The sequence below is a fragment of the Thalassophryne amazonica genome, chromosome 4 (genome assembly GCF_902500255.1).
Source record: "Thalassophryne amazonica chromosome 4, fThaAma1.1, whole genome shotgun sequence".
Lineage (NCBI taxonomy): Eukaryota > Metazoa > Chordata > Actinopteri > Batrachoidiformes > Batrachoididae > Thalassophryne > Thalassophryne amazonica.
Window position 1 is genome coordinate 130,719,229 of NC_047106.1, and position 12,540 is coordinate 130,731,768.

The window sequence follows — 12,540 nt, forward strand, 5'->3', positions numbered from 1 at the left end:
TGCCAACCAATCACAGGCTAGGAGAGAGAGGCCAGTATCTGGCCCAGTTCGGGGCTAACCCAACAATCGGCCCTGAACTGGGCCAGATACTGGCCTCTTTCTCCTAGCCTGTGATTGGTTGGCAGCCGAGACGCTGACGTGAGACTCACTTGATGTGGTGTGAGCGCATGCTGTCCTATTGGTCGATTAGGAGTGGGAATTCCAGTGCTGCTTTTCTATTGGTCATTTAGGAGTGGGAATTCCCACTCCAAAATGGAGGCCAGTATCTGGCCCAATTCAGCGCTGATTGTTGGGCTAAGAGGAAGCCGGAGCACCTGGAGGGAACCCACGCAAACACAGGGAGAACATGCAAACTCTACACAGAAAGGCCACAGGTGGGATGCAAACCCCTGGCCTTCTCAATGTAAGGCAACAGTGCTAAACCCAGAGGTTAACCTCATTGGCTAAACCACTAATTCACCTTAGAATAAAGCTGCAAGTTAGCAAACAAACACAGCACTACACTATCACATCACTGGGGAACTAAAACAAATTGTATCACAAACTCACTATTTTCTGTTAATGTCATCTTGTTCAATATGGTCAATAAATAATGCTTGTATTTATTTTTAAAACAGTCCTTTGTATCAACACTTTTGAGGTAAATAATATGCAAATATGGTTGTGTTGCGAGAGTTTGCTCACTCCTGTCCTGTATGTGGCGGTAATGCACCACTAGGTTTGCCAACCGCCAATAAACCCCAAACGTAGAAGAAGAAGCATCAGGAACCATCGTGTGCTGTCGTTGTTTTCTGAGAGATATTTATTTGTAACGCCCATGTTAGCTAAGTTGTGACTAGTGTTTAATAACAGTTCAGTTACATTAAACGACAATTATGTCGATATTCACGCCAACGAATCAAATACGGCTGACAAATGTAGCAGTGGTGCGGATAAAAAAAGGAGGGAAGCGATTTGAAATCGCCTGTTACAAGAACAAAGTTATGAGCTGGCGGTCAGGAGCGTGAGTAACGCTAAGCTAAATGTTCTAACATACTTGTTCTTCAGTCTTGTAGTATATTTTAGAGGGTGTTAGGTGCTGATCACAGCTTCTTTCAAAAATGGTTGTCATAATGTCCACTGGCCGTAGCTGATGGTTGTGTTTTCCCACAGAGAGAAGGACTTGGATGAAGTTTTGCAAACACACACTATTTTCGCCAATGTGTCCAAGGGTCAGGTGGCAAAGAAGGACGACTTGTCCCACGCATTTGGAACAGATGACATGACAGAAATCTGCAAACAGGTCAGCAGAAACAGTGTTCATGTTTTTGACAGCTGGGTTCTTTGGGATCAGTACTCTGGCTACAGTCAGGCCTATAAGTTAGTGGACGTGACAGTTTGGGTTTTTGTTTTTTGGTCATTTTGACTGTGTGCGCCACCACAATGTAGGTGAAATTAAACTCTTCTGCACAATATGCAAATTGGACCTGGAATGCAAGACAGGAAGTGCATGAAGACTTGGTCCAGAAGTGGTTGTATTGTTCAAATTTCCAATGCTTTTATACATTTCACAAAACAAACCATCACACGGATCGTAATCCTAACCATAGATATGAACCATGTAAGATCAAATAATTTGCATGGTTACTTGACAGGCAAGACATCAGGCTTAGGTTGTTGTTCTGACACTGAAAGCATGCAGTGCAGATCCACACATGGCAGTCAGATTCAAGAGTGCAAACAAAAAACGTTCGCCTTGGTTCGCATGCTGCATGGAACAACATGATAAATATGTGCTTTTAGCATAACCCACAAAGATATTCATATTACCTGTTAAAAAAGTTATAGTGGCTATCTTTCTGATGTGGAACAATCAGTTCAAAGGTTGTGATTACATGACTTTAGTTTGACTTCTGCAGTTCTCTCTGCTTCACCTAAAGCTAATTAACTCAACTCAATCCGGCATGCTTAGCCAATCAAGAGCTGGGAAACGCTAATGCTAGTTGACCATGTGTGACTAGAGCAGATAGACATCCCTGGTTCTCAAGACCAGGCACCTAAGTGGCTCTTCTCTACTCGTTTCTACTCTCCTATTTTACTCTTCCTTTTTAGATATTTAGATATACCTTTGTATACTGGCATAGTTCCACCTTAGAATTGGAATATAATATATAAGATATACCTTACTGAATTTTCATGGAAAATATGCCCTCCAGGAACAGGGTTGGAGTGGCCTGGTCTAGACTCTAGACCTTCATTGTATATGGCTTTTTAACTTATGTTATCTGTTATTGGGCGGCACGGTGGATTAGTGGTTGGCACTGTTGCCTCACAGCAAGACGGTCATGGGATCAATTCCCACCTGTGGTCTTTCTGTGTGGAGTTTGTGTGTTCTCCCTGTGTTTGTGTGGGTTTCCTCCGGGTGCTCCGGTTTCCTCCCACATTTAAAATCATGCAGGTTAGGTGAATTGGAAATGGTAACTGGACTGCATTTATATAGCGCTTTTCCATCTGCTTCAGACACTCAGAGCACTTTACAGTTATGCTCCACATTCACCCATTCACAGAGACACACTCACACACCGATGTCAACTGGAAACTTTACAGTTGTCCAGGTCTCCCTTACAAAAGAGATCTTGATCTCAATGGGACTAACCTGGTTAAATCAAGATGAAATTAAATTAAAATATTTTTAAACTAAATTGCTATGAATTGCTTTTGTCCTGTGGGTGTTATGACCATTAAGTACTTCAGGCTGTTTGAGTCTTGACTGCTTTATGCTTCCATTTGTTGTACATGTAAAATATCAAATTTATGCTTGTAACACATTCTGGCCTTTTAAAGCAATTTCCTTATATAATCGAGACATCTTGTCTAGAATTAATACTTTCCACCATCATGGAACTTAAATCTTCTGCTTCATTCTGTCCTTCACTGTAGTAATAATAATTCTATGTTGTTTTTCACCCACCAAGGAGCTCACCAACTGGTCATGAGCAGGAAGTGATCCCAGTGTGAAACCATTGCTGTTTCAGATAAAGTGGGACATTGACATTTCCCAAGTTAAAATTCCTGCTTCAGAATTCAAAGTGTTCCCAGTTCACCGACACCAAATATAAACATGTAAAAGGCAGATGCTTACCTAAACCTGTGTTGCAGAGCCCAACCTCAGGCATGTGCGAGGTTCTAGCAGGTAACTTAGAACAACAAGATTGGGCACAAGCCAGGAAGACCTTTTGGACTATTCGCATATACAATGTTTCCAAGGCTCGGGCCCCCTGGTTTGTTTCACCTTGACATTACAAAGTCTTTGTCAAGTTTGTGTGTACATTTTGACCAAACAGATACATGCACAGACAGATATACAAATGAGGCAAGTAGTTCTGAGACTTGCGCTGCCTTTTGCAATGAGGGAAAAATGTCTGATTGAGCAATGTCACTTTTTATATAAATGTTTTTGCATAAAAGTTGATTGTCTGAAAACATTTACATATGTATACCAATTTATTGCCTATGTTATTAGGCAATAGAACAGATAGCTCAGTGGGATAAGGAATTGGGCTACCAATACATTTAACCTGGCCTCAGTTCCTTGTCACGCTACCTGTCTGTGTCATAGGACAAGACACTTCATCTGCATTGTCTCAGTCCACCCAGCTGTACATGGGTACCGACCAGTCTGACAGGTTTCTTAATTGGGTAGTAATCTCTGAAGTTGGTGGCAATATTTTTTTGCACCTTTTGAGAGTTTTGGCTCTTTGTCTGTTCTTGGTTACTGCAGACAGTAGCAATAGTATGAACAACAGTGTACAATTTGATGAAACATACATCTGAAACTGGAGTAACATCACACAACAAAGTCAGTGGAAATGGATCTGACCCAAGTTTGGCAGTGTTCAAACAGGTTGTAAATGTCCATGTTCTGAGTTTTGTACGGTATTAATCAGTTCTTGTCATTTTATGAGTTGCTTTGTCCTTTATTTGGTCAGATTTTAGCCAAAGGAGAACTGCAAGTATCAGACAAGGAAAGACAGAATCAGCTGGAAACCATGTTCAGGGACATTGCCACTATTGTTGCAGAGAAATGTGTCAACCCCGAGACCAAGAGGCCATACACAGTGAGTCTGATTGAGCGGGCGATGAAGGACATCCATTATTCCGTCAAAGTCAACAAGAGCACCAAGCAACAGGTAAGCAACCAAATCTAAATGTGGTTAAAATATAGTAGAAAAATCATTGTAAAAGTTTCAGCCAATTCTGTTTAGCGTATGCTTTCCACCTAACCTCAAGGAGTATTTTCCTACAAGTGGCACCAGTCCATTGATGATGATGATGATTAATTGGTAATACATTACAGCAGAGAACATGAGGCCAACCTTGTTCCTTCTGAAACGTGTTATGTTTTTTATTAAGACTACTCTTGGATTTATCAGGTGTATTTAATTCAAAGGATTTACACGGACTGTAAGATCTGCTGGATATGTAGAACAACACAGAACATGAATTAACATTAGATCCAGTTGAAATGTTGGGAGATTTAAAGGACATATCGCACTCCAATCAACACTATCTTAAAAAAATTACATGCCAGTTTATGAATCATTACTTACAACTCTTTAAGTCCTGATGTATCTGATAAAAATTAAATTAGCCCTATAGCATCTGAAAAATGCACACAGATTAAAGTGATGTAATCTAAGGTGCTGCCTGAAGGTCACTCCACCTGTGTCCACTTCATCCAGTACACACTGTCAATCTGGGTTGTTTTTATCATCAAATGTGTTATGACTTTAGTATGGCTTTAATTTGGCTTTCAAATCAAATTTTTGTATTTTGTGATTAACAAAGATCCGCCTCTGCCTCTTTGTAACCTAAAGGTGTATTCAGAAAAAAAACTAAAAAAACAACATGCTTGCATACGTCTCAATAAGATTGAATAATGTTTACTTACTGTGAAGTCTGATTTCACTCCTGCTGTGTTCACACACAGAGCCATGTAGAATTATTGTTCCACTGTGAGGCGTTATCTTTCGTCCACAGTAAAAGGGTTCCCTGGGTCAGCCTTCTTATCCAGACTTGCACTGACACCTGGGCTCCTGGTAGCACTTAGCTTAGCCATCGGTTTAGCTCAGCTTGGCCAGTAACACAAACGCTGAGGCTGGTCTACGTCACGGCTGTCCTGTTAAAAGCGACCACTCGCCGTCACATTTCTATCAGACTCAGTGATCACAGAAGCAGCTTGCTCAGCTACGTAGACTGGCCGGTGTCGCCCCACGTAGCATCTTAGCTTAGCATGGCACACTGCAGTCCACAAACATGGCCTGTTCTGTGCTTTCTGGAGAGGAAACGCACTTTAAGGATTTTCTCCTGGTCACATGATGGAAAAGGATAAAATCCATGGTTAGATCCATTCTAATGCTGTGCTGGGCTTCACTTGTGCTATTTGTACGAGATGCACTATAAAAAAAAAACCTCTCACTTTCCTCCTCAAAATATTATCTTTGGAAATCTGTCCACCTAATAAGCAACACTAGTCATGTGACTACATCCTTGCAAAATTCACATTTTAACCATTTTGACGTATTCACCATCAAAGTCCACAAAAACACTGAATGTTTCCCCCATTTGTTTTAGGGGTGTGAGATGATGCCACCAAAATTCATATTCCTCACAGTTTGAGGTTTCTGAGCAGCTGTCAGAGCCAGGTGAAATCAAGCTAATTTCACTGGGCATATAACACCAAAAAATAAAATTAAATACATCAATATTTTCAGAATTCTTTGTTTATAATAGCCACCTCATTTGACATTTCATTTAGTTTAAATTGGGGATTCATATTCACAACCCCTCCAGCGTGGCTAAATTGGACCAGTTCTGCAAAGAATAGTTGACCAAAGTTCAAGTGGGATGTTCAGACTGACAAGCAACAAATCTGAGTGGCTGTAGTTATTTCAAAAAGAGGCTCAAGCTGCTGAGAGGTTCAGGAGCAGTTGCTTTTCAGGGTTTATGTGTTTAATCATTTTGTACTTAAATAAATACAATTTTAATTTAAATATTGTATTTTGTGATGAAACTGGGGGGCAGTGGGTAGGGCTGCCACAAATGACTATTTTGATAGTCGACTAGTCAACGATTATTTTTGCGATTAGTCCACTAGTCGGATCATATATAATTTCCCAAATTAAGGCCTGCAGCATTTTCCGAGAAACGTCCGGATGAAAACATGAACATTCCAAATCAGTGACTATTTCTTAGACTTCATTTACAGCAGTCATTCAGAAATACAAACAGTGTGGTACTTTATAGTAAATCTGTGTCGGGTAGGCAGTTCTCAAAAACTGAATGTCCATGCTGGAAGGAGAAAAGTGAGGGAAGCCACCAAGACACAACTCTGGAAGAACTTTTGACTTTTCTGAGTGGAGAAACTGGGAATAATACAACATTTTTTTTTTGTTGTTTTCATTTTACTTATAGTCTCAACTTTTTCTGATTTGTGGTTGTTTCTGCTGCATTTCTGAAATTACAGAACTGCTATAAAGAAAAGTGTGAACATTTTATTGTGTTTTAAAACTTTGTGGAGCAAATGTAAACACCAAACTCTTATAAAGTAGGAAAAAATACACAGATGTGCAGGAAAACTTTGATATAAACTGAACAGAACAATGCAGGCTGATTTGACTCCCCCTATTTTTTGTAGAAATAAACCAGAATAAAATAAGAGGTAACTCACTTTGAAATAATTAAAACATATAGCTTATAATAACTTTGAAAAATAACAAAAAATCACAGCTTGTATTTTTATTCTGACTCTGACTTTTAGTGTGATGAAGTCATTTTTAAAAGTCATTTTTTTCTCCTCATCAGTCACGTTTTGTGCTTGAACACTACATTAAGCTTAAGATTGAACAAATAAATACCTTTGGAAAATAACAGCTGTTAAAGTTCAGAGTTCTCACCTGCTGTTTGTGATCTGTGCCTTGAACATCACTGCAGCTTCTCCACAGCAGGGTTTTTTAACCCGTGAATGCGTAATTTTTCCTCAGTTCATTTATATATTCTCATTTTTTAAGGATGTTTTAAGGATATTTGACCGTTTATTTAATCTCATGATCTCATAAATTCAGTATACGACACGCACATGGTGTGAACAGGACGGTGCCGTCAGAAAAACACCGGTAGAGAAAGAGCAGAGAAAAGTAAAGGCAGTTCTACTTTTTTTTTTTAACATGTTCACTCGGGTTAAAATCCCCTCTCTCTGCTCTGCGCTCGCTGTGTCACATGCACTGATGGTTCTCAGCAGAATGTAACATCTCGTGCCTCCGTTTGCCGTCTGCAGCGAGTTGACTCCTCGCGCATGCACGCGCACACACACACACACACACACACCTCCTCCGATAAACTGCGCATTTTAAATGGCTTTGAACAAGACAGCCACTGTTTTAATCAGCCGTCTTATCCAAATTTGAACGTCCAAATGACGGCAGGACGGCTCGCTGCCTAAAACTATGAATTGAGAGAAAAACAAAGACTTAAATAAAATAAACGACTCGTCGACTACTAAATTAGTTGTTGACGGTTTCATTAGTCGAAGTTGTTGTGACTAGTCGACTAGTTATGGCAGCCCTAGCAGTGGGACAAAGACATGTTCATGGTATTCTATTATATTCATGGCAACATAAAATTATGACTTGTAAAGTTATGGCAGGTTCGTTTTCAGAGATTTATAGAATAAAACAATGATCAAAAATCTGATTGTCACATTAGTATTTGCTAATAAATGTATTTGTTGGTGCTTAGCGGTTTGTCCTGCTTTCCCCAGGCTCTGGAGGTGATCCGACAGCTGAAGGAGTCGATGCAGATCCAGAGAGCCCACATGAGGCTGCGGCTGATTCTGCCAGCTAAGGAGGGAAAGAGGCTGAAGGAGAAACTGAAACCCCTTCTGACTGTGGTGGAGAGTGAAGACTTTGATGAGGAGCTGGAAATAGTGAGAAACACAGACATTTTTAGGTCACGGTGCTTCAATATGGGTCCTTAAATCTCAGTGAACCCCATCTTTAACCCTGTGCATATCAAAATGTTATTGGTGGTTTTCAGCTGACACAGTGGTCATTTTCTTGCCCAGCACCCACATTCTTGACATACCAAATGTACTTGTAGTGCAGCAAATAACTGAAACAATACTTCACATGGTGATACAAGCACCAAATCCAGCACAAATTCTCCCGAGACCTTTGCTTTTTGAAAAAAACGACGGGCCACTTGAATTTTCAATAGGCGGCCATGTAGGGGTCAATTGAAGAATTCCACAGACGTTAAAATATAAAAATGCTCCAATCATATTGAAAACTATAATGCATTATTTGTCTGATCACAAAGATTCCAAAAACATATAGTTTGGACTATCTATGACTGAATATTATGGAGTGCAAGTATTGGATCAGGATGACTTGTCAGCGGATACTTGAGTAACTGATCGGGATGAGGGCAAAATTGCTTCAGCGACACAACTAGGGTTGGGTATCGAAAACCGGTTCTTTTTAAGAATCGTTAAGAAATGTTTCAATCCACCGACATTGATAGCCCTTTTGCTTCACATTTCTTTCATTGTTCCTTCAGTTCACATTATGCCAGAGCAGCCGTTGTTTTTGAGGGTGTTTATCAGGAAAATGATCATTTCTCTATGTTGATTGTAGACCTGCTGCAGCAGGTCTACTTGAAGCTTGAAGCAACAAAACAGTGCTGCGGCCAGCTGCTTCGCTGCTTTTCAGAAGTGGCAGGTTCACAATTTCTTCATTAACCCCTCTCAAAGCCATTTAAAGATGTTAATTGTGTCACTTTTTAGTGTCACTAACTGGGACTCTTGTCTTGTTGCGGGCAAGAAACATGAATTGACCTCCATCTTTAAAGTGAATCGCTGTTTTAAATCAAATGAAACCTCTTTCCAAACACTGTAATACAGACAACAAACTACAAGAGACCAAAACTGTTTTTTTTTCCTCCCAAACTGAGTCATCCTCCGTTCTTTATGAAAAATTGATGTTGACTTGCAGCAGCCTGCAAGCTCAGCTTAGAGGCAATGGAGTTACATTTGTCTCAATATCTGAAAGAAAAAAAAAATGCTTTTGACAAAACTGCAGATTTTATTTACAGTGGAACCTCGAGATACGAGTTTAATTTGTTCCGTGACCAAGCTCGTAAGCCAACCTGCTAGCATTTCAAACAAATTTTCCCCATTGAAAATAACTAAAATAATTTTAATCCGTTCCAGCCTTGTAAAACATCTCCAAACCATTCTAAATTATGAAAAAATACATTTTTTTTTTATTATCAAATAGACATGTATACTTTACCTGTGCATAATAACATACACTCAACAAAAATATAAACGCAACACTTTTGGTTTTGCTCCCATTTTGTATGAGATGAACTCAAAGATCTAAATCTTTTTCCACATACACAATATCATAATTTCTCTCAAATATTGTTCACAAACCAGTCTAAATCTGTGATAGTGAGCACTTCTCCTTTGCTGAGATAATCCATCCCACCTCACAGGTGTGCCATATCAAGATGCTGATTAGACACCATGATTAGTGCACAGGTGTGCCTTAGACTGCCCACAATAAAAGGCCACTCGGAAAGGTGCAGTTTTATCACACAGCACAATGCCACAGATGTCGCAAGATTTGAGGGAGCGTGCAATTGGCATGCTGACAGCAGGAATGTCAACCAGAGCTGTTGCTTGTGTATTGAATGTTCATGTCTCTACCATAAGCCATCTCCAAAGTCGTTTCAGAGAATTTGGCAGTTCATCCAACCAGCCTCACAACCGCAGACCACGTGTAACCACACCAGCCCAGGACCTCCACATCCAGCATGTTCACCTCCAAGATCGTCTGAGACCAGCCACTCGGACAGCTGCTGAAACAATCGGTTTGCATAACCAAAGAATTTCTGCACAAACTGTCAGAAACCGTCTCAGGGAAGCTCATCTGCATGCTCGTCGTCCTCATCGGGGTCTCGACCTGACTCCAGTTTGTCGTCGTAACCGACTTGAGTGGGCAAATGCTCACATTCGCTGGCGTTTGGCATATTGGAGAGGTGTTCTCTTCACAGATGATGCGAAGGAGATGTGTTGCACTGCATGAGGCAAATGGTGGTCACACCAGATACTGACTGGTATCCCCCCCAATAAAACAAAACTGCACCTTTCAGAGTGGCCTTTTATTGGGGCGGTCTAAGGCACACCTGTGCACTACTCATGGTGTCTAATCAGCATCTTGTATGGCCCACCTGTGAGGTGGGATGGATTATCTCAAGCAAAGGAGAAGTGCTCACTATCACAGATTTCGACTGGTTTGTGAACAATATTTGAGGGAAATGGTGATATTGTGTATGTGGAAAAAGTTTTAGATCTTTGAGTTCATCTCATACAAAATGGGAGCAAATCCAAAAGTGTTGCGTTTATATTTTTGTTGAGTATATATAATGTTCTTACCTTAGAAAACAGACGATTGCAGTCAATGAAGGTGGATGGCGGCGGAGGAAGAAGTGAAGGGGAAGAGGAAGGTTTGCGCACACTGTAAACACAAAACTTAAACTGTAGATCCTTAAAAGGATCATACAGACTTTAATTGTAAACTTGCAGGTCTTTGGATAAAAAATCTATCCAAAAAACTTTTCTTCCTGCCTTTCAAAATGTTGTGGAAATGTGACGGACAACAAGTGTCATTAAAAAGTGCTGAAGCACGACCAGTGGACACTTTTTCTGTGTTTCTTTTCAATGAAATTTGAAAGATTCTCCCACAGCTTCTTCTGCTCTGCTGTTTATATACATCCTCCGTGGCATGTTTATTCCAGAATAATCCATGTTTCGTCACAGTTAAACACTTGTTGTGGGACATACACTTCCTTCGCAACAACTGCAGCAAAACATGTGACATATTCATCTGCTGCCTTAACATCTGAATAGAAGCTTCTCCTTCTTTTCTCCAGTGGTGTCCTGAAGCGCAACTCAGAACTCAGATTTCCACTTGTATTCCAAACAAAAATATCGACCGGGTGACGGCTCATATTTCAAAAAACTCCTGTGTTGATTCGCTCGTATGTCGAGGTTCCTCTGTATTTCTATTTATGTCCAGAGATCAAGGATCCAGTGACCAATTTCATATTTATTTACTTTAAGACTAAACAAAATGTTGACATATAAAACCTGTAAAGCCTACTTTTGGTACACAGAAAATTCACAAGAGGTATTGATAAGCGGACTCGATAATGGCATCGATATCAATAAAATCTTATCAATACCCATCCCGAGACACAACCCAAGAAAATACTGTGATATGAAGTTTTGTCCCTATTTTATCTCTGTAGTAATTAACTTATTTTCACTTCAGTACAAGTACTTGTTCTAAAAATATACTATATTGTCAGACATATTTTTGTCTCGGGTGTCTCCTCCTGTGCTTTTAAACCATCACTGCCATCTTTGTTGTGTGTCTCCTGTTTGCGTGCTGAGACCAGGTGTGTCTGGTGGATCCAGGCTGCTTCAGGGAGATGGATGAGCTGATTCGCTGCGAGACCAAAGGCAAAGGCTCCCTGGAGGTTCTCAGTCTGAAGGACGTGGAGGAGGGAGATGAGAAGTTATAGTCACCCAGTCATTCAGAACTCTGCACCAGATCCACACTAACCCAAGCCACTGTGGCACATAAACCTCAGACCCACCTGAATGTCTGATCCTCATCATACTAACACCACCATTACTGTTTTACATTCTGTCAACATTTAAAGGGATTTGCATAACTAACATATTGTCCATATGTGCAGTTTACAGACTGATGTGATATGACTTTTGGTTTTTATCCACAATGTGCAGTTCTGGAATTGGCTCCGAGTGCCTGCGTTCATTAGATTTTCCATCCGTACCAACGAGTCACCAGAAGAATCAGTTCTTCCTGCTGTCAGACTGAGTTTTCACTGTCACTGTCCCAGTTTTTCTACTTAATTTAATGAAACCAATAAAGTATATTTTGTCAGAATAATTGAATTTGCACTTAAGCAAATAAATATGAAACAGTTCTGTTCTTCATTTTTAATTCTCTATAACTTACCAACAGCCACAGAGTGAATCTGAATGTAAATAAAAATGTAAACGTGGCACCAGTTTTTTTTTGGGGGGGGGGGGGGGTACTGTTTCAGCAGACTGACAGACTTGCTTTGACAACAAAGTTTATCTGATCGAACCTCAAACAGCTGTCAAATATCACTCCCAAATTCTTGACAGCTGGTTTTACATAATTAGCCAGAGCACCAAAATTTGGTGTTACCACATTTGGTATGTCAGAGTGCTCAAACACCATGATCTCAGTTGATCTCATGATCTCATTTATCCCTGTCATTATCCCTGCTGCTCTCAAGTTCCATTTCGAAGTAGGTGCTGGATAACATGTTCCTTATTCAGTGTGAAATTCAGGCAAAGAACTGTGCACGTTACTTCAAGGGAAGCTCCACAGATATGAACAACAGGCTGTATGTTGGGTAAACTTTCAGTATTAGAGCTTC

At 40.3% G+C, this 12,540-nt stretch overlaps 1 protein-coding gene across 2 annotated transcripts; it reads left to right on the forward strand.

The window, feature by feature from the left end:
• The first annotated feature begins 752 nt into the window (after window positions 1-752).
• On the forward strand, window positions 753-12,111 carry sbds (SBDS ribosome maturation factor). 2 transcript variants are annotated; one of them, XM_034168563.1, is made up of 6 exons: window positions 753-1,003; window positions 1,153-1,282; window positions 3,969-4,169; window positions 7,799-7,963; window positions 11,503-11,668; window positions 11,747-12,111. In XM_034168563.1, exons 1-5 carry the CDS (start codon window positions 876-878, stop codon window positions 11,626-11,628), a joined length of 750 nt encoding a protein of 249 aa, XP_034024454.1. In that variant the 5' UTR covers window positions 753-875; the 3' UTR covers window positions 11,629-11,668; window positions 11,747-12,111. The 2 variants fall into 2 exon arrangements, with proteins under 2 accessions (XP_034024454.1, XP_034024453.1); XM_034168562.1 differs by having other exon boundaries at window positions 11,503-12,111.
• The last annotated feature ends 429 nt before the right edge of the window (window positions 12,112-12,540 follow it).